Consider the following 21,437-nt stretch of genomic DNA (forward strand, 5'->3'; position numbering starts at 1 on the left):
TATCGCTGTCATTTTCTCCCTCACATTCGCTCTCTCCTTTGACTGACTATTATAGTATAGACCTAAAGTATTTTTTATTATTGTTGTAATTATTGGATTGAATTTAACGGCTATGCCTGACCCTACAAATACAAAGCAAAGCTATGTCTCAGGTGTCGATTCATCTGACCACTATCACTGGTCCGTTTGCTCCCAAACCCTTGATGCTAAAAGCATTCTCTTCCCAGTTTATGTTGTGGGCGCCTTGACAGCAAAGCCTATTTTGAAGCCACGATCGGGGCTGTGATGCTGATTACACATAGCATCAGTACCGTCCCGAGATGTGCAGGCAGAATACGCTGCTGCCGCCCACATGGGGGACACAGCAATTACAAAGGAAGGGACAGTTGAGCCTTGAACAACACGGGTTTGAACTGTGCAGGTCCACTTAAGCGTGGGTCTTTTTGTCACTAAGTACTGTAAATGGATTTTCTCTTCCTTGTGATGTTCCTAAAAACATATTCTTTTCCCTGGTTTACTTTATTGTCAGAATATAGTAAAAAAGACATAGAACATGCAAAATGTGTGTTGATTGACTGTTTATGTTATCCGTAATCTTCCAGTCAACTGTAGTCCATTAGTAGTTAAGTTTGGGGGGAGTCAAAAGTTATACACGGATTTTTGACTGCAGGGTCTGCGTCCCAAGACCCTGTGTTCAGGGTCAAGTGTATATCCAAGGTAGCCGAGGATCCCACTCTGTGCCTCACACAAAGCTTCCGAGTCAGATGGCAGGGCTGGCTGGGTGGGAGACAGACCCAGGCTCACTCCCTGCCTCCACCCCCAACCACCCATGTGCGTTGGGCAAGTTATTCAACCCTGCTTCAGTTGACTCATGTACACCCAGTCAGACTGAGAGAATGGATACGTTGCACTGGCTCCATGGTAGAGCTTCATAAATGCTCTTGTTTGGACTAATATTTATTGACTGCTTTCTAGATACCAGGAATGACACTGATACCTTCATAGGAGGAAACAGAAGCTTGCAAAAGCTCAAATTCCCCCAAGATCCCACATAGCAGGAGGAGGAGCTGTCGCTGACCCACCACCTGACACTCCACCCATTTCATTACTCAGTCCTTGAAGAGTTAAGAGGCGGGGCCTGTTTGAAAGCTCAAATGCTCAGGTGCATCTCTGTGTGGCCTTGCTGGCATGCTGATGTTCCTGGACCCGTCCACTCCACCAGCCATTCCCAGCCTTCCTTGCTTGCGTACACGTGCAGACAGTGTAACCCAGGCCAGCCCTTCCTGACATCACCACCCCTGCTGCTTTCATGGACCCCTCCGGTGGGTAAGAGGAAGGGAAGAAAAGCAGAGGCTGTGGATGTGTAAGAAAGGGTGGGCACAGAGAGCCCAGCCAGGGTTAGGAGCAAATAAAGTGCTCAACTTTTCCTGATTTCCCAGGAGCCACCGAGTTTGCACTAACGGGGAGCGTAAAAGCATTGTTGTGGCGCCATCTACTGGGCACTGTGTTCATTGCAACGAATTTGCAGTGAAATCAGGTCTGGGCCTCAGAAGAGGAGCTTTTCCACCCTGGCTGGAGACTACGGGCCAGCAGTGTCCTGAGACCTGTTGGCAACAGTTCTTTGGGGCCTTTTGTGATTACCAGGGTATAGTTTTTTCCTGATGTGAAACAATGGCTTGCCTGAAATAAAAGCCTGGCATCCCTAACTCTCTCTTGAAGAACACAGATCCTGTCTGTCTTCCCTGTTGGGACCAGAGAGGGACTTTTCATTTCTTGGTCTTGGCTTTTGTAGGTTGGGGGGGAGGCGTTTTTGTCCCATAAACATAGACCCCAGCCCCCTCCTGGAGATGCACATGTACATGCCTAAAATACCATTTGAGCCACTACAAAATCAGAGATGAAATATTATTTCCCCCCTTTTTTAAACATAACACGAGTTGGTGTATGACTGTAACTGGCTGTGGGAAGTGTGTGATCACGCAGAAGGGAAGTCTTCCTGCCGGTTCACATGGGAGGAGTGTCAAGGGCATGTCCCGCTGAGTACATGGGGCTTTGCCATGGGAGGATCCTTTCCTCCACTTTTTTTTTTTAGCTGAGCCATCCTGCCACCTGTTGGCAGCTCAGCAGCAGCTCAGCTCGGGCCGGGGACTCGAACCACTGTTGCTCAGAGCTCACACTCTTGAGTAAGCTCTTAACCAACTGAGCCACTCCTCCACTTTTAATAATTTCACTTGCCAATTGGCCATCACTCTTGACCTCTGTCCTCTCTGACAGCCACTTATCATCTGTCAAGGATTTAACCAAACCCTAGGTGGCTCGCTGAATACCCAACCCCTTGAAAACCTTGAATGTTGTCAAACACCAAAGCTGTTCATGGCTGTCCTCCGACTAAGACCTTGTTCTCCGTGATGTAAGTGGGGATGACGGTGGACTTCTTATTTTTTATCTCTTGCTCCCTAATTTTATCCAAGAAATTAGTAAAGAAAAAAAATCAGATGCTTCTGAAAACCCAGCCTGCAGCCCACCCCAAATCACATTTACTCCACAGCAAACGCTCATTTATTCCCAGTTCCGTATCAGTTACTGTGCCAGGGGCTGGGGGTGTCACCATCAACAGGCCCGTGACTGCCCTCGGTTGCTCACAGTCTCATGGGGACACCAGGCAAGAGACAGATGTTTGCAGTAGAATGCAGCATAGCACAGGCAAGCATAGAGGAAGCCCAGGACACCAGCCCAGCTTGGGGAAGGGGGTTATCCACAGACCATGGCCTGTTCCAACTGAATACACACCAAATCTTTACCAAGTTGATAAGATGGGGAGAGGTCATCCGCCCCGGGCCATGTTGACCTGGGACGCTGCATTGAAAGGCAGGTCTGGGGGTCTCTCATGCTCTCTTCTGTCTTCAAAAGATGGGAGGCCAGCTGCGACCCTCGGTACACAGTTTAGAGGTTCCATATTTGTTCTATAAACCTATCTTCCTCCTAGATTGGCCCCAGGGTCTGGTGAGGGGGACACAGCAGAGGTTTCTCAGGACTCTTTCTGAACCAGAGCTGACCTGCACCACCCTCTCCAACAAAGGGTGCCAGGCACCCTACATTTGGAGAGCTCCGGGCCCTGGCTGTGATGATGGGGGTACTGGACTCCGATCCTCAGCTATCTCTGTGTCTTTCCTCACACTGACTGACCATCCTTTGAGGCGAGGCTGCTGAGTGCATTGCGCTCTCCCCAAACCCCAGTCATGAAGCTCCGCATTGCCACCCAAATATCCTGATGCTGGTGTTTGCTTTTCTTTGTTATTCTCCAACAGCTTGTTTAAGCTCCCACTTATTATGCATTTACTACTGTGTGCAGGGCAAGGTTAAGTGTGCACATCTCAAGAAATTAGGTCACTTGACCTAGGTCTTATGGCAGAGGCGGTGTCGGAGCCCAGGTCTAGCTGAATCCTGAGTACAGCTCCAACCACCCCAGGGCCTCCACCCACAGCTGTCCCTTTGTCTCCTCGTCTTAGCACCTGTGGTGAGAGAGGACGAAAGTTACCAAGATGAGCACATTTCTCCCTGGGAGAGAGGGCATTGGGGCTGCTGGCATGGAGGTCTGTTAGCAGGGGGAGACGGACTGCTTAGGGGGCCTGAGTTAGATAGAGATGAGTACAATAATACCTTGGTTTGGGAGCATAATTCATTCCGAAAACCAACTACTCGTATTGCGAAACATCGCTCGTTTACCACCTTAAAATGCATTAGAAATATTTGCTCGTCTTGCGGGACACTCGCGAACAATGTTACTCGCAATCCAAGGTTTTACTGTACTTAGTTTCATATTGCAGTCATGGATGACTTTGCCCTTTCCTTCTCAGCTTATCAATATAAAGAGAACAAAATAAATCACTAATAAAAGATAGTTTCTTCACTAAATGACAAAGGAAAAAAATTGGTCTCTTTCTGTTTGATGAAATTCTTTATAACATTTAAGCTTCAAATTCACTATAGATGATATTTGTAACATATATATACATATATGAGATACAATTTAAACATGTTTTCTGCCAGTCATTTGAAATCCCATTTCTCCCATCTCTCCTTGGGTTACAGTTTATTTTCCTCTCTTTAATTCGGGCACTAAATGGGAACATGTTGCAATAGTTCTAGGCTAGTGGACTGACCATTCTTGGTTCACTTATCTATTGTAGCACTTACGTTGTGCCTGCTGTTTACGTTGCTGAAACTCAGGTTTGGAGTCTTGGAGGAGGAAGATGCTTTCACTTCTCATCACCTATACGTGGCCCTAAGAAACACTGGCTTGCAGAATGGTTGGCTAAGAAGGAGCCGAATGAGAATTGGCTCTGTGTGCTTCCACTACATCTCTGATGCTTTCTAGAAGGCCTGGCCAGGAGTAAACAGGAACCGTTTGTACCGTCACATGGCATTATGTACTGCTTTGCAGCTTTGAAGCCTGAACATGGGAACAGCCCATACTGTCAAACACATCTTCTCCACACTGTACAGTGTCAGCCCCAAAGCTGAAGGCGTTCCTTCCAGTGACCGTGCTGTTTGAGTTACCTCCTTCCCCTCGTGTTCTTTCCACAGCGGTCCCAGTCTGCATTCTCGCTCACCAAAGGAGAAGCCCTAAAGACCTCTTCACTGGAGGCTGCGTCAAGGCAGCCGGGGGACCATGGCCAGCAGCCCAGGGAGGAGTTGGCGTTGCCCAGCTGGAAGAGCGTGGACAGGCTGGATGAGACAAGTACGTGTTTTCAACAGCATCTAGTTGGTCTGTGGGTTTCAGAAGTGCTGTTTGGAGGCTTCTCGGCTATCGCATGGCCGCTCAGCTTTACCTCCCATCAGTCGAGTGGCGTGTGCCCATTTGGGGCAGCTGAGCCACTGAGCCAAGAGGCCTCTAGCATGGCATTCAGTATGTAATGTCATGTTTTCTGTCTGGGCAGTTTTCTTGTTGAGACCCGTCAGACAGTGGGGGACTCCTGGGCAAGTGTGTTAAACTCACTCGGCTGTACAGCCCACGTCAGATGCTTGGAGAATGGATGGAGACAGGACTACTGACTAGTCTATGGATTAGAAGGGTGTGTCTTATATAGGCCAGGAATGCTAAGCCAACCTAACAGGGCATGTCAGTATTCAAAGGGACTTGGGTCCCAGCATCGGTCTCGTTGTAAGAGTGTCTCTTCTGAAACCTCACATATTTGTCAGGGCAACACTCGCTGCTGTAACAAGTAAACCAAACATTGACGTGGTTTAACACAATAGTTTCACTTCACATCACACAACAGTACAATGCAGTGTCCTGGCTGTGGAAGGCCTTCACAGGCCCGAGGCTCCTTCTACCTGTGGCTCTGTGATTCTCTAGGACCTTCTAGAGCTTTCCACTGGGTCATTCACATCCAGCCAGCAGATAGAGAAAGAGAGAATGGAAAAGGCAGCGCACCTGCTTCCTAACCACCTCGTCAGTGAAACGGCAAGCAAAACATTCCCACACTCATTCCTTGGGGCAAGAACTAGTCACATGGCTCCACCTTGATGCAAGGGAGTCTGGGAAATGTAGTCCTGGCTAAGCAAACGTATCCTAGCAACATGGCCGTACAGTGAAAAGGGCAGGGCACATGAGTTTTTCTTTGCCACATCAGAAGATGGGGTGGCCTTTCTCTCTTCCTGCTCGTCCTCCTGGAATGTCCTGCCTCAACATAGGACGATTGAACAGGTCTCTCCAGTGACTCCGCAACACCTGTGACACACAGTCCTTTATAAAGCTGATAGGTCATGTATGCCTCACAGTGAAGAGGCCCAAATGAGTCAAGCCACTTTCCCAAAGTCACCCATCAGAAAGCCACAAGATGCTTGGACACACGGGTGACAGCAAGGACTATGATACCCCCATGCCCAGGCCAAGGAGGTCTATTGTGCCCCATGATTGTGGGGGTAAAGATGCTCACCCCCCGACACACAGGTCGGTTTCTGCCTCACCTAGAAGCACATACTTATAGTGGAAGCTAGGTATGTGTGTCCTCACAAGACGAAACCATTAAAGATATTCTCAACCCATGTTATCTTTCAAATCAGCATATCTTTCCTCCACCACAAAAAACAATAAATTAGCAGCACAAATACTCATCCCTGAAATATGCTTTTAAAGATTGTGCTATCGCCTCTGCTCCCTGGGGGAAAAGATTTAACTAACAGCTTTAAGCAAATTTCATTGTTAGCACAGTGCAAAGAATAAAAAAACAGTAAATATTTTTTAACAGTCATTCTAAAGATTTCCCGAAAGAGACTGTTTTCATGTTAACCTTTTGGTACCTACCAGTGGAAACTGCAGAGATTCTGTGAGCACATGAAATTCTCTTTATGTACGTGTATGGCTTTAGGTTTTGCTTTTTAAGTGCATTTTTCCTTTCTAAATATGCTTTCCCTCCACCTCTCTCCCCCACTGCCCAACATATCCATATTCATTCATTCATATTTTTTTCTTTCTCTGTGACCATGGATTGAAAATTCTCACAGAGAGGGGACTCTTGGATTCCACAGGATATATGAGAATATCATATAATAGAGCTTTGATAAATAATAATAGCTACCTTTTTAAAGTCACTTTACAATGTACAGAGTCCATCTATAGGCACTATTGTATTTATTCCTCCAACAGCATTACTAAGCACTGTCATTGTTCCATGTGACAGATAAAAACCTTGAAGGGCAGTGATGGAAAATGACTTGTCCAAGATCCCACAGCTTATGGGAGCATATCTGGCCCTCGAACACAAACAGCATGACTCCAATTTGCAGGTTTTTTTCAACTCATGCATCATAATGTGTCTCTCCATCATAAAAACAAACGAACGACAACAGAAACAGCATTTCAAATTTCAAACGTACAAACTGATAAACTAAAAATGTACAAAAGACACTCCATTTCACAAAATAGTTCCCCACTGAATTAGGAGCATTCCAAATAAATTGGCAGAGGAATTTGGTTTTCAAAACATGATTTTGTGCGTAATTTTCTGTAAAATTGCACACCCGCGTGTAATTTATCAGTTGTATATGAACATAAAACTTAGTTCAACAACATCAAACACGCAAAAAAGATTTTACACACTGCCCCCAAATCCATGCAGCTCTCAGAATGAAGATTTAAAATTCAAAAAAACAAAAATCAATAAATAAGGCACTTGCATAGAAAACTGCTGATTTTTCTGAGGAATGCTTGGCCCATGGCCTGATGAAATGCCCAGGCCAACCACAGAGGTCCTGACAGATGTCTGATATGTTTAGCAGGAAGCAGATCACTCCTGGGGATCCTGGCTCAGTCTCAGCAGAGCAGAAATGTAGGACAGAGGAGGCCCAGAGGGGGAGGGCATCTTAGCACATGAATGTCCCCTGGGCTGTTTTCAGCAGTTCTGTTTATGCCTCAAGGGAAGGGTGGGTTCTAGAGCCCGTTGGTCCACAGTTGGAGTGAGCTGGAGGAACACTGGGCTGAGTAGACCATAGCATCTCCACTCTCAGTCTTGACAGGGCATACAGCAGTTAATGGATTCCCCCAAAACCCACCTTCATGTTATCGACCTTGACTGAGCATCTACTGGATGCACAGCTGAGAAATAAAGATCAGCGGACAGTCCCTGTGCTTGAGTTGCTCACTGATTATTGTCTGCACACTCGTGAAAAAGTGAGGACGTGGAGAAAGCAGAGGAGGGAGAGGAGCAGGACCCCAGAGGGACGTCCCCAGGGTACAAAGAGAATGTCGTATTGGAGCCCAGGGGTGGCGTTCAGCAGTTCTGACAACGCAGCTTGACAACCAAGGTTTTCAGAGGGTTGGGTCTTCATGGAGCCGTCTGTGCTTTTGCTGAGATAAAAGTTGACCAACTCCGAGCTCCCCCGGAGGAACGTGGCAACCTGCGGTTGTAAAAGACGGGAGAGAGGAGCCAGCAGTGGGCTGCATCCCACTCCATCATGTAGTGGGTGTGGGAGGTGGGTTCAGGTAAACCCTGGAGCCAGGCACCGAGCAGCATCAGCTGGGACCTTCCCCTCTGCCTCCTCCCACGCCCCAGAGAGGCTGCAGACAGCAGGGCTCATGGAGAGCTGCACATAGGAGTCCAGTCTTACTCCTGCAGCCTCTGAGCGCCTGTGACCATTAACGAGGAGTTTTTACAAGCCCAGGATAGATTCCAGATCCGGCCGGGGGCTCGGGGTACAGCAGCGAAGAAGAGGTGGCCCTGACTTCAAGGAGCTCATAGTCAGGGTTGAGGGTGGGGTGGACAACCAAGAAAATAAACTAATGGAGTTTAAAAGTTAAAGAGCGAAGTTTTTTTGGCAAAGCTACAAGAAGAGTGGCCAGCTCCTTCAGGAGAGAAGGCCGAAGGTGTTCCTCGGGGGACCAGTGTCAGAGCATCTGGGAGGACCCTGCCTGGGTGTCCTCGCACAGCAGAGCTGCGGCCCTGCAGGCCTCAAGCCCAGGAGCTGGTGTCCTGGGAAGCGGTCCCTCCACAGTTCTGGGGTCCCCATCGCTCACCCCCAGGGGGTCCCGCAAGGTTCCTGATAAAGGAAAACGGCTTCTGTTGGCAGCTGCCATGCCAGAGGCCGCAGGGCTGGGCCAGGCGCCCGTAGCTGAAGGAGAACCATGCTGTCTGACTCCCGTCCCCAGGCCCAGAGGCAGGAAACACGTTCCTGCTCCCCTTCAGCCAAAGCAAGGGAAGCAACTTTGACCTCCGCCCTGCTGGTCCACTCTGGGGCAGCCACCAGTCATCACAGATGCTCTGGGTGGAACTGAGCCCGGGTTAGGCCAGTCCAGACCATGACCACAGACAGATCCACTCCAGCCCGCCCTGCAGAGCTTGGCAGCTGGCCGAGGGCTTCCTGTCTTAACCGGGGGCTGCCTTGGAGTTGGACAGAGATGCAGCCTGTCCCAGCTGGACCAGTTACAGGCTCTGTGACCTTTGACAAGTTGCTTCACTTGTCTTTGTTTCCCTCATCTGTAGAATGAGGTTGGAAATACCGATCCCTTTCTGCCTCGAGCCCTTTGCAGAATGGGGTATGTGCCTTGAGTTGAAAATAAGCTGAGCAGGAAAAAAACTCAGTTATCCCTCCACGGCTCACACAGAGCACATCTGTGACCAGATGTGCCGGGTTTTTTCCCCACACCAACCGGTTATCTGACAGCAGCTGGCTGTCACACAATTTAATTCAGTTCAGATACTACTTACCTGGCGCTAACGATAGATCTCACAGTTAAAGGTTCAGTCAGCCCCACATGACTTCAGATGCCAATTGCAAGTCCCAGGTTGTCATCTGGACTTTGGCCGACCAGCTATAAATCAGGGCTCCTGGGACCCCCTCTTTGGGTTCAGTGATTTGCTAGAGCAGCTCACAGATCTCAGGGAAACACTTCCATATGTTTACTGGTTTATTATGTGACAAAGGATATGATCAAGGATACCGATGGACAGACAGGTGAAAAGGTACATAGGGTAGGCCCTGAAAGGTCCCCAGCAAAGGAGCTTCTGTCCCCGTGGACTGGGGGTGTACCACCCTCCTGGCACATGAATGTGTTCATTCACCAACCCAGAAGCTCCCTGAACCCCATACTTTCGGCATTTTTATGGAGGCTTCATCATGTAGACATAACCCATTATCAGCTCATTTTCTAACCCCTCTCTCCTCTCTGAAGGATATGGGGTGGGACTAAAAGTTTTAGGTTTCTAATCATGACTTAGCCTGTCTCATAACCAGCCCTCATCCTAGAGCTACCAACAGTTGCCTCATTAGAACAAAAATTTTCAAGGAATTTAAGAGTTCTGTGTCAGGAACTGGGGTCAAAGACCAAATACTAGCAGGAAACAGAGACAGAGACGTGTGTGTGTGTGTGTGTGTGTGTTTATACATATGTATCTTATTATTTCACACATGCCATCTCATGAGGCTGCTGTGAGTGAAATTTGTAAAAGTGCCAAGAGCAGGAGTGTTTAACCTGTGCAGTAGGCCAGGGCAGGTGATGGAATTATCTCCCATCCAACTAGGAGAAATCGAGAATCTAAGAGGCAAAACCATGGTCCAAGTTCAAAGAGCCAGAACCTGGGGCTGCCAACAGCAGCCCTCTCTCCCCTTCTGCACCCAAGCCAGCCTAGGACAGGAGTGGGACAACTCTCAGGAGACAGGTAACCATCTACTCAGGTAGATATTAAATCAGAGTCAGATCTCTGAGTTTCTCTTCATCTGTGAAGCACTGGGGTCCTGTGAGGCCTCAAAGGACTTCCTGAGGACCTTGAAACCTGTCCCCGAATTAGGTGTGCCTCCCTGGACTTCTAGAGTCAGCTGCTCCCCAAGACCCCCAGGAAGCAGTCGTGGGAAAGTGACGGATGGCAACCTCACCTTGCTCTAAGGTGATAACAGCCCTCTCTGGTTTCTCTCTCCCTTCCACCTGCAGACCTGGCCCCCGTTTTGCAGAGTCCTGATGGCAACTGGGTGGCCCTGAAGGATGGCACTCTGCCCACCACCCGCCTGCTGGCCAAACCTAAGAGTGGCACGTTTCAGGCCCTGGAGGCTGCCTCCAGTGCAGCATCTGCCTACGATGAGATGGGCTCTGACAGCGAGGAGGACTTTGACTGGAGTGAGGCCTTGAGCACGCTGTGCCCATGGCCTCAGGGCCTGTCCAGAAGTCCCCAGCCTCGGCCTACACAGGCCCAAGGCTTGGACCAAGGCTCCTCAGCTGCCTCTGCCTCCTCCAGGCTCTCCCCCAACCCTGAGGCCTTGTGCTCTGACTCGGAGACCTCCTCGGCAGGCTCTTCCCGGGAAGCTGGACGTCGGGCCAGACTGTCCTGGCTGCAGAGGAAAGCTCCCAGGAACCCTGCAGCTGAGAAGATGCGCTTACAGGGAGAGCTGGATGTGAACTTCAACCCTCAGGCAGCCAGCAGGGAGACCTCGGACAGCAGCGAGCCTGAGGAGGCCCCCCATGCTGCAGACCGCAGGGCTAGGAGGTGGAGAAGGGCCCGAGTGGGCTCAGAGGAGCCAAGCAAGGAACTGACTTCCCCTGACGCCCGTACCCAGAAGCTGGACACACATCAGGCAATAAAATGGGTGCGTACAAGTACACACACACTTTCCAGTACGATGTGGCCTCCTCCAAGCACGAGTGGCGTAGAGAGCCCTGGGTTACGAATCCACAGACCCAGATTCTCATCTTGACTTTTGCTGCTTAGTAGCTGGGTGACCTGGACAGATCACCTCCACTCTCTGGGGCTCCACATCTTCCTCTGAGACATGAGAGCTTAGAGTTCCAAGTGGGCGTGCAAAGTGAGGCCCCCTGACCAGCACCACCATCAGCACCACCAGGGAACTTGTTAGAAATGCAGATTCTCAGGCTCCACCCCAGACCTTCTGAATCAAAAACTCGGGGGTTGGGGCCCAGCCATCTCTCTTGTAATAAGCTCTCCTGGTGAGTCTGCTGTGCATTAAAGTTTGAGGGCCGCTAGCTTTGGGTTAAGGAAATGGGTCTAGAGTCAGCCTTCCTGGGTTCAAAAACAGCTGTGTGACCTTGGCCACGGCACCCCTCTGGGTTTCAGCCTCCTCATCTATGAAGTGGAAATAATAGTAGAACCCACTTCAAAAATGGCTGAGATGAGTGAATACGATAATGTTTAGAAAGAACTGAGCTTTGTCCTAGACACAGCACAAGGGCTCAGTAAATGTGATTTCAATATGATAATTCAGGGCACCGTTTCCTAACATGCTCTGATTCTTTAGTCCACATCACACCCCTTGTCAGAACCCTGCGTGGCTCTGCCCACATGGTCTAGCTCATGAACCTCCTTTGAGAACATGATTAAAGCTGTAGACTCTCTTCCTTGAAAAAATGCACCTGCATCCCCCCCACACACACACACACCATTTTGCTTAGAATTTTAGGAGTTTATTAACGAGATTAAATTTATATTCTCTAAATACTTGCTGCTTGTTCCCAGCTCTATGCCGTGCCCTTGCCCTCGCCTCTTCCTGGGGAAGGGCTGTGATCGCCGTGGACTGAATACCGAACTTTGTGGAGCCCGCTCTGGCCTTCCCATAGCAATATTTCCTAAACTCAAGAGCGATACAGGTAGCCAGGGAAGTTTAAATGACCTTATACAAGTATAAGCAATGGATTGCGGTATCTGAAACTGAGAGGCTTATGGAAGACAGTTATGTTACCTCTGCCTTCTGTAGGGACATCCTCATCAATCACTTACATTCCTATCAACTTGACTTTTTTTGCTCCTGGAGAAACCACACCCACTTCCTGAACGTCACTGCCTCTTCAGTAGTACCCAGCTACTATGCCCTGCACTCTTAGTTTCAGTTCCACCAAAAGCAGGTCCTGAGTCAAGGATTTGGATGTAGGTTTGTGTGGGAGGAGACCCCGGGAAGCCCACGAGTGACACAGGGAAGTGAGCAAGCCCGGTTAATGCATGCCGTCGGCAAGTAGGGCTCCATCCTACCAGGGACCCTCTGAGAAGCCATGTGATCACAGCTCAGGGTTCTCCCACTAGAAGACAGAGCAGTTACCACACTCTACCATCTCCCATTAGTGGAGAGTGGTCCCACCCAGGGTGGACATTAACTCCATACACAGCCAGGTTTGCATGGATGCTGCCGGAGAAATCCCTCAGGTGGAGAAGAAGAGAGAGACCCAGGTGGGAAACTCAGTAGGCCAGAAACCATCACTCACGGCTGGCTGCGGGCAACGCGTGTATTAATAGACCCAGGGGGGTACAGGCTGGGGACATCACCAGCATCTGCTACGATGCCCTCCCATGAATGTGTCAGCCACATCCCTGATCCTGGGGCCCCCATGTAAATAGGTGTAGACTCAAAGGTCCTTAGATCACAGAGTGTGGCATCGTCCTCCTGACTTGCTGATACACTGCCTAGAAAAAGCCCTTGATTTGGTCCAAGTTCGCATTTTCCCCTGTGTAAAACAAGATCGTTACAGATCTACCTCCTGGGACTGTTGTGATTATAGTGTAGAAATACCGAGTTCTGTGTAACTGTGAATCATTACCTAGCTCAAGTGGAGACTCTGGGTAATTTCCCTCAGGGGTATTCTTGCGGGTTGTCTGCATGATTCACTTGCAGGTATAAAATGCCACATACCCATCAGAACTAGGTGTCTGATGCTCTCTATTTATTCTGAAGTGGCTTGAAAGTTGTCTTCTGGTGTTAATCTTTGCAAGGCATCAACAAGAAGTCAAGGACCTGCAGAAAGGCACTGGGACCAGCGTTATCAGCCTCCCCGGCAGTGTCCTCTCCTCCCCGCTAGGTGGCGATGACGTTGCACTTCTGGGGACCAAAACACTGGCTCTCGTGGTCCTCCCTTCTATTTAGTTTACTAGGGCAGTTCTCTTCTCAAAAGAAAAAGTAAATATATGTTTTTTATTGTAAAAATATAATTAAACTTCATACTTTTACATTATAAATTTTAAAACATCCAGATACCCCTTGACCACAAACTCTAAATCCCTGTTATCTCCCCTAAAATGACTATAGTTGTAGTTGTGCATTCATATACGTAGAGTATATTTAGAAATATAGTTCTGTAAATGTGCCTGTGTTTTACCAAAATCAGCACCTTACTCGCTATATTCTTCTGCCCCCTTCTCTTAACATGAAGTGATAGCGATATGAGCACACACAGAACTACATACACATTGTACCTGCAAAAGATTGCATCTCATGGTCCCCAAGAGGAGCCTGGGCGTGGGAGCAGTCCATCCAGGGTGCAAGCAATAAGGGTGCATTGCCCGCAGAGAATTTTTAAACAAAACTAAATCTAATAAAATTCAGTCTTTTTATTATCCCTTTGCCCCACGCATGGAAAATTCTAAGCAATGCTAGTGATAAAAGACTGTTTCCCTGTTGGGACAGGCTGCCCCCATTGTCCACCCAACCCGCTGGGTTCGCCACTGCTCCATGGCGGGCAGGAATCCACAATCAATAGTTCCCCTAATGATGGATATTTAAGATTTTCCAGTGGTTGATGTTATAAATGATACTGCAGAGAATTTCATTGTGCAAGCCTCTTTATACAAGTACAGGTACAGGAAGTCGAATTGCTGTCTTGAGGGATATATGCATCTTTAATTTTAATGAGTATTGCCAAATTGAGCTCCCAAAACCTCATAGCAATTTGCATAGCCATGGAACTGTTTGAGTGTGTTTTCTCCTATTGTCAACAATGCTTACTTAGTGCTGTCAGTCTGTTAAAATTGTTGCCCACTGTATGTGAGGAAAAAAATATATTTCTTTTTAGTTAACATTTTCATGGTTACTACTGAGGTTAAGCATTTTTTCTTATATTTAAAGCTATTTGCATTTTTTCTTCTGTGAAAGAAGATGGAATGAAATCTGTGGGTCACAGTCCTCTTTTCTCCAACACTCTGCAGCAGATCATTTTAGTGCTGGATAGAAGCCTGAAGACAGACTAATTTTTCCATCACATATAACATTTGTCTCTTCTCTTCAAAGTTTGATTTTTGTAGCTTTAAAAAGCAACATTTTGCCAGAATGGTAGGTGTGTGCTCATTTTATGCTGTGTCACGTAATATAGACACACTCAGGTGCTTTTTCAACTCAGGAGCATTTTCTTCTGTTACTGTGACTACTACTTCTTCCAGGCCATCCATACCTCCTGTGTTGAATCTCGATTCTCTGTCTTCCATGTCTGTGATATTCTCTTACTGTTTTCCTGCTTTGATGTTTTCCTCAACCTTCTAGGAAACCTCCCCAAGTTTGTCCTCCACATCACTCCTTTTCCCAAGATAAATTCTGCTGTTACTCTCTTCAATTGCAGGTTCTAATCCTGCTGCTGAATTATCAGCCTTTCTTCAACCTTTTTTCTCATCCATCCCCTCTTTTCATCTCATCCTATAATCTTTTAGACTGGGCACTTCTCCCTGATAACTTTCTACTCCTCTTCATTGACTCTTTGTTTTATTACTCCCTAATGAAAATGCAAAACTGCTATCAGACATTGTGTCATGGTAGTCAGTAAAGTTTGTGTGATGTATGTAAGCTAACTTTTACTTTATTGCTCTGTAGTATTTTTCCATAGGTTCATGTGAACCTTTTCTGTTAGTCATTATTGAATGAGGATAATGCTTTTCCCACCCTGTTCTTTGCCAGTATCTAGAATACTCAAGTCATTTCCCCTCTGCTCGCTTAAGATAAGGGTTTTTCCTACTCTCATTGCCTTGCTCTGTGTGTCTTTGAACAGATGGCTAAGAACCTAGCTGCAGTACTGAACATGTCAATGTTGAATAAATGAATGAATGAGTGAATGGAAAACAACACAAACCACTGTACACTTCCACATGGCTTTTATAGTCTCCATCCTAGGGCTTTCCATTTCATGGCCATACCTCCTAGATGTAGCTTGCCACTATGACTAGTTCTTCCCTCTACCCACTTGCAGGCTTGGGGGGAAATACATTTTCTAAGTGGCCGTAAAATGGAGCAGGATTAAGGAGGGTTGGAAGTAAGGCTTATCTTTGGATGCTTAAAAAGCCCTACCACCACAATAGAAGGCTCAGAAGTTGTGTGTTTGTTTTGTTTTGTTTTATGATGATCATTTATCTTACATTCTGGATCATTGCTCTTATATTTACCTAACATTGAAGCTGGGAGCATATTGGTGGGGAGGGTCAACAGTTCTTCTGACTACACCAGGTCCTTTGAATAACACTGTTTTGTTCAATGTCATTTCGTTATAACGTTGATGAGAATTTAAAAAAATTGATTCCCAGCCGGAGCCACAGTCTGTGTGGAGTTTGCACGTTCTCCCCACGTCTGCATGGGTTTTGTCCACGTACTCTGGTTCCCTCCCGTATCCCAAAAATGTGCATGTGAGGCGAACTGGTGTGTCTACATTGTCCCAGTCTGAGTGAGTGTGGGGATATGTGAGTGGCCCTGTGATGGAAGGGCGTCCTGTACTTTGAGCTGCTGAGACAGGCTCTGGCCACCCGTGACCCTGAACTAGCATAAGTGGATTGGAAAATAATTATCTTACTTGTTTCTATTAATCTTTCTTAAATGTATGTATAGCTCACATTTGTTTCAATGTTTAGTATTAGAAGTGTTTGGAACCTTTCTTTGGTGATGTTTTTGTGACCAGAAATATGCCATAGGGACTTACCTCTTGTTTATGTCAATTAGCCTACAGTAAAATTGGTTTCATTATACGTCATTTCTTTTTTTTTTATTGTTAGTTTCAGGTGTACAGTACAATGCAATAGTTGTCCTTTTCACCCTCACAAAGTAACAACCCCCCTCTTCCCCTCTACTGCCCTCCCCCCCGATATCATGCTTATCTATTACAATTCCATTGACTCCATTCCCACTCTCTACTCCATGTCCCGTGACTATATCATTATAGTTGACATACAATATTATTCAACATCAGCTTCAGAAATACAGTGTGGTGGTCAGACCTCTACACCGACTGTGAGGTGGTCTCCCCCACAAGACATGAGTCCATCTGGCCCCCTAAGAAATATTTACAACATTATTGATTATATTCCCCAGACTGTCTTTTTCCTTCCGTGGGGCCATATTGTGATTACCATTTGTATTGTCTCATCCCTTCCCCTTCTCCTTCATCCCCACCCCTCCCAAATAACAACCCTCAGTTTTTCCTCTGTGTCTCTGTGTCTCCCATCCATTCAGTTCCTTAGAATCCACGTATAAGTGAGATCATATGATATTTGTCTTTCTCTGACTGACTTATTTCACTTAAAGTCATAGTTCCCAAGAACCTATCGACAATGTTAAGTGAGGACTTACTGTACCTATTTTTCTTTGGAAATGTAACTGTTTGTTAATCTACTTGATAAGTTGTCCACAGCCAAATATTACTAAGTTAGTTTTGAAGCTCTGGTGACTTTGGACAATGATGCTTCCATCCATGTTTATGGTATCGCATGTCCTGGGTGTCAGGTCCCAGAGTCCATATTGAGCTCTAGGGCCATCACTTAGCATTAATACAATTCTCCATTTAAGTAAAGCTTGAGGTGTAGCCTGACAACTTTTAGGCTTCCATTCTTAAAGATTCAGCTCAGGTTTCACCTATCCCAATTTCTCTTCCCTGACAATATCCGCTTCAAACAGCTAGGTGAGGGTTCCTCCTTGGAGTCTCATCAAACCCTTCCATGTTGTACCCCAGTGTGTTACAATAATCTAGTTAGATATTCCTCTCTCTGCCAAACCATGGATTCTGCCAGAGCAGGAACGTTTGTCACTCTCACTTTTGAGCTTTGGTGGCCAGCACAGAGCCCAGCAGAGAGTAGGTGCTAAATGCATGTTTGCCGAATGTGAACTGAATCACCATTGGCTAATTCTTCATGAGTTCCCATGTGATAGAGAAATAGGCCAAAGCTAAAGAAAAGCAAACCAGAGTTAGGATGAATCTGCAGTTCAGTGTTAAATCTGTTGAGTGAGATGGTAAGAGAAGGTTACCAGATGTGAGTCTGCCACAACGGTAGCAGCCAAACTGTTTGATAGATAAAGCTCAGTTCCTTAGGCTGATGCTTCACCCCCTGCAGTCTGATCCAGGCCTGTTTTCTTCTTGCCCCCAAGCTCCCCTCTCTCTCCACTTCTAAGCTGTTTTCCTCTAACTACGTCAAGCAGTTTTCATACACGCTGGGTCTTATTGGCCCTGCTGCTTCCTCAAGAATGCCTGAACTCATGTCTGCATTAAAATGGTCCTCATATTTCAGGAGTCTTCTCAGAGGCCATTCTTTCCATAGAGCTCCCCCATACCTCCAAAGGAATTCCTCCTTCTCAAATGTGCTGGCAATCCTAGTCACCTCTCCTGAGGCTCTCATCATTGATTCTTGTTCAGAACCAAAAAAATAGTCATTTCCAATGGACCCTTTTTCTTTTATCAATCCAGTGATTCTTTTTCTCATTTCTATAATCTATTTCCTTCTAATCACCTTTCTGTAGGCAACTTTTTTTAGCCTTTGTCCAATTACAAACTGTATCAAGCCAATTTGATGTACAGACATCATAAAGAATGAAAGAATCTGTCACACATCTTTTTAGCAAAACAGGATGGTCAAGATTCTTGTCACAAGATGTGCGTGATGAAGCCCTTCCTGTTGAATGAAATGAAATGAGACTCAATGGAAATACCATTATTTTCTTTTGTCCTTATGAATGCACTGTTTACTCATTGATTCTTGAGTTTGAGATAATTCACCTAGGACGCTATCATGTAAATACTCTTAGTCTGAGGTTTTACATATACAATCAACTTCACCGTCATGGTCAGAGTCTGAAAAGCTGCTCTCCTCTTTGAATTCATCTTCTGAGTCATCTAATAATTGTGAAATGTTGCTCTCTGTCAGAGTTTTCTTTGCCGTTATGAAATTCTGAATTCTCAACTGTACACAATGAACTAAAAGCTGACTCAGAATGGTGATGATTTATTTTGCTATTGAGTCATCCTTCCAGGCAATTCTATTTTTCTGTTTTATTATCTTAGTCTCTTTTAGCATAATTGGGAATAACTAGTGAGTTATAATGAAAGATATTTCCCAGGATGATGAAATAGCAAAATATTTGAAAAGATAGGGAAAATAAGGTCACAGATATCCCATTGTGTACCTTAGATGTATAAAAAGGCCCAGTGAACCCATATAGTAAATGCAAAATAGAATGACTTTTATTTAAAATATAAGTCAATTTTCTCTTTGTTCTTTGGGAGCCCTTCATAGAAGAATAAAAGCCATAAAATATCAAGCCTTATCAACAGATCAAACAACTCAGAGAGGAAACTCAAAACCTAAAATTGGACCTGGTGGTAGGCTGAGGGTTGTCTTGGTAACATTCCATACACATCTGTCCAACTTAAGGCCAAGAATAGAGTGACTGTCACAGCCTCTGTGTCTTCCTGGAGTTCTCCAGGCCTGGCAAGGGGTCTACTCATAGAAGGAGCTTAGGGGAGTTTCACCAAGTGGATAGAAGGGACCAGAGATGTAACTATCAAGGGACGTCTCACAGTAGTCCTTCCATCTGTGCATGGGTCTCGCTCCATCTCAACACCTTTGCTCTTTGCCTAGAGCCCTGTTCTTCCCTCTGTCCCTTTTAGCTGGGCACCTGCTACACTTTGAATCTCAACTCAATCATGGCTTCCACAAGGAAGACTTCCTGAACCCCAGCCCCTCCCATCAAGTGCCCCTTAGTGGGCTGGCAGAGCCTCGCTTCCCACCCACCCCTTCTGAGCACTCACCGTAGTGACAGTTAGTATGTAAGGCCTTAGCGTGCCTCCTTCACTAGGGGCCAGTGGGGCTGTGGCCAGGGTGGCTCATCGTTTCATCATCAGCACCAACACCATGCTGCCCATGGTGGGCGCTCAGTAAGCATTTTGTGAGTGAAAAGCAGTGAATGGATTCACACATGTTTCTGAGTACAGATGCTCGCCTTCCTGAACCCTTCAACAAGGTGTTAAGATGCATGTGTTTGAGAAAGTAAAAAGCGAAAGGCCCCTGTAGAGGAAACATCAGTTTCCTGGACAACTCTTCACAGATGGTGATTGGGGTCAACAAGCAACATGACTGCAGCAGAGGCCTCCTCAGCTCATGATTCTGGTTTTCATTTAGGTGTCGGGTGATTTATCAGACACTGACCTCAGCAGTGAGACTCAAAACCCCCGGACCAGCACAGACAGCACGGAGGAGAAAGTGAGAAACAGGCTGTTCAAGTTAGCAATGAGAATGAGGGAGAAGGAGACTTCTTCAGGGGAGGACCAGGAGTCCGAACCCAAGACAGAGTCTGAGACCCAGAAGGAAAGTCTGTCCTCTGAAGACAACAGCCAGAGTGTCCAGGAAGAGCTGAAGAAGGTAAGGGCTGTGAGCTACTTGCCGGCAGCTCGGCTCCTGCAGCCTGGGGGTGGGGAAAGGGTCTGTATCTGCACAGAGATGCATGTGATTCCCAAGAGCTCCCTAAAATGGCCATCCCTGTGCATCGGGGAGAGCCCAAGAGAACCCGTCTTGATTGGCGCTGAGTGGTTCCATCAGGAAACCAGCACCGTGTGTCCTGGGGACATCTTCCAAGACCTCTTGTCTCCTTGCTATCCTTCATCGAGGCAGCCCTTGGGTCTCAAGCCTATGTGAGGGCCCATGATCTCTCATTGGTAAGGAGCGGTGTTATTTCCCACCCACCCTCTACCTGAGGAACCCTGCCTGTGGGTTGGGAACATCTTTGAGTCAATGATGAAGCTTCATTCCATGGTCTTTGTGTCAAAGTAACCTCTGGATCATTTATCTCCGTAGTTTTCAGATTTGGGCTTGTTTGTCTTCGCCTCAGAATCCTTTCTTCAAACAAACCTCATGTGGAATCCCCTTAACAGACAAAACCACTGCTGCTCTTAGTCCCAAAGCCCCAACCACTGGATCTTCAGCCCCACCCTTCGCCTTCCCCCTGACTCCCACCAGCCAGCCCCTGAGTTCCAAGGGACATTGTGTGAAAACCGCAGAAGATAGACCCAGCCCCTGGCAGAAGGGGTCCCAGACTCCCTGCGTCCAGTCAGTGCTCTGTCCCCTGCCCTCCAGCACATACCTGGGTTCTCTCTACAGCTTCTCCAAGCACGTTCATGCTAGACTTGGCCACTTTAGAGTCAGAATATCCCAGCTGCCTCCAAAGGAAGGGGAGGAAGCTAACATTTGTTGAGTGTCTCCTGTGTGCCTGCTGCTTTGTACATGTTGGTTAGTTCGTTTAATAAAACCTTTGAAGTAGAGGCAGCCCCGTTTGCAGATGAGGAAACTGAGGCTAGTCAGGAAGGAACGTACCCAAGGCCACAGCTAGTAGGTTTCAGAGCTGGGGCTGCAGCATACACCTGGTTGACCTCAAATCATGGGCTCCTTCCTTTACGACTTGCCTCTTCTGTAACTCAGATCAGATCTTGTCTTGAAACACCTAGATTTCTTTGCACTTGTGATCAGTTTTTTCCTGTGTTGAGAATATGCCATATAAGCCAACAAGTTGCTGGTAGCCCATGTGCACAGGTGAATGAGCCCCCTTCACCTGCTCAACAGCCAAGCTGGGGTACTGTGGCGTAGCCAGGCCAACCTCAGAATGACCGCAGGTGGTCAACAGCAGGCCCACAGGGAAGCAGGGACTGTCCTCCATGGCTGAGCCCCTGAAACTTGCAGCACCTCAGACTCTGCCTCTCACTCATTCCCGTCCCAGCCGCCATAAACGTGGAGTCCTCACTCATAAATCTGCCAGGCCTCTGCCTGTGGACAGCGTCCCTGTCTTTCCTCTGGTACGTCTGTAGGTTGGAAGAGCAGAACTTGGCCTTCACAGGCAGCCCCTCTGGAGATGTGGGCTCCAGCTCATTACTTCCTCAATGGCGATGGGCTCTGATCCTGTTACTGGAACCGATGCCCCGTCACATTTGTCTGCTA

At 47.1% G+C, this 21,437-nt stretch overlaps 1 protein-coding gene across 1 annotated transcript in view; it reads left to right on the forward strand.

Moving 5' to 3' along the window:
• The window catches only part of MYRIP (myosin VIIA and Rab interacting protein), a 279,386-nt gene that overhangs the window by 226,215 nt on the left and 31,734 nt on the right, over positions 1–21,437 (forward strand). Inside the window, exons 9-11 of the mRNA XM_019662728.1 lie at positions 4,588–4,741; positions 10,430–11,079; positions 19,632–19,871. Coding sequence (XP_019518273.1) covers positions 4,588–4,741; positions 10,430–11,079; positions 19,632–19,871 — 1,044 coding nt within the window. The remainder of the gene's footprint in view (positions 1–4,587; positions 4,742–10,429; positions 11,080–19,631; positions 19,872–21,437) is intronic.

Source organism: Hipposideros armiger, unplaced genomic scaffold, assembly GCF_001890085.2.
Source record: "Hipposideros armiger isolate ML-2016 unplaced genomic scaffold, ASM189008v1 scaffold_380, whole genome shotgun sequence".
NCBI classification, from domain to species: Eukaryota; Metazoa; Chordata; class Mammalia; order Chiroptera; family Hipposideridae; genus Hipposideros; species Hipposideros armiger.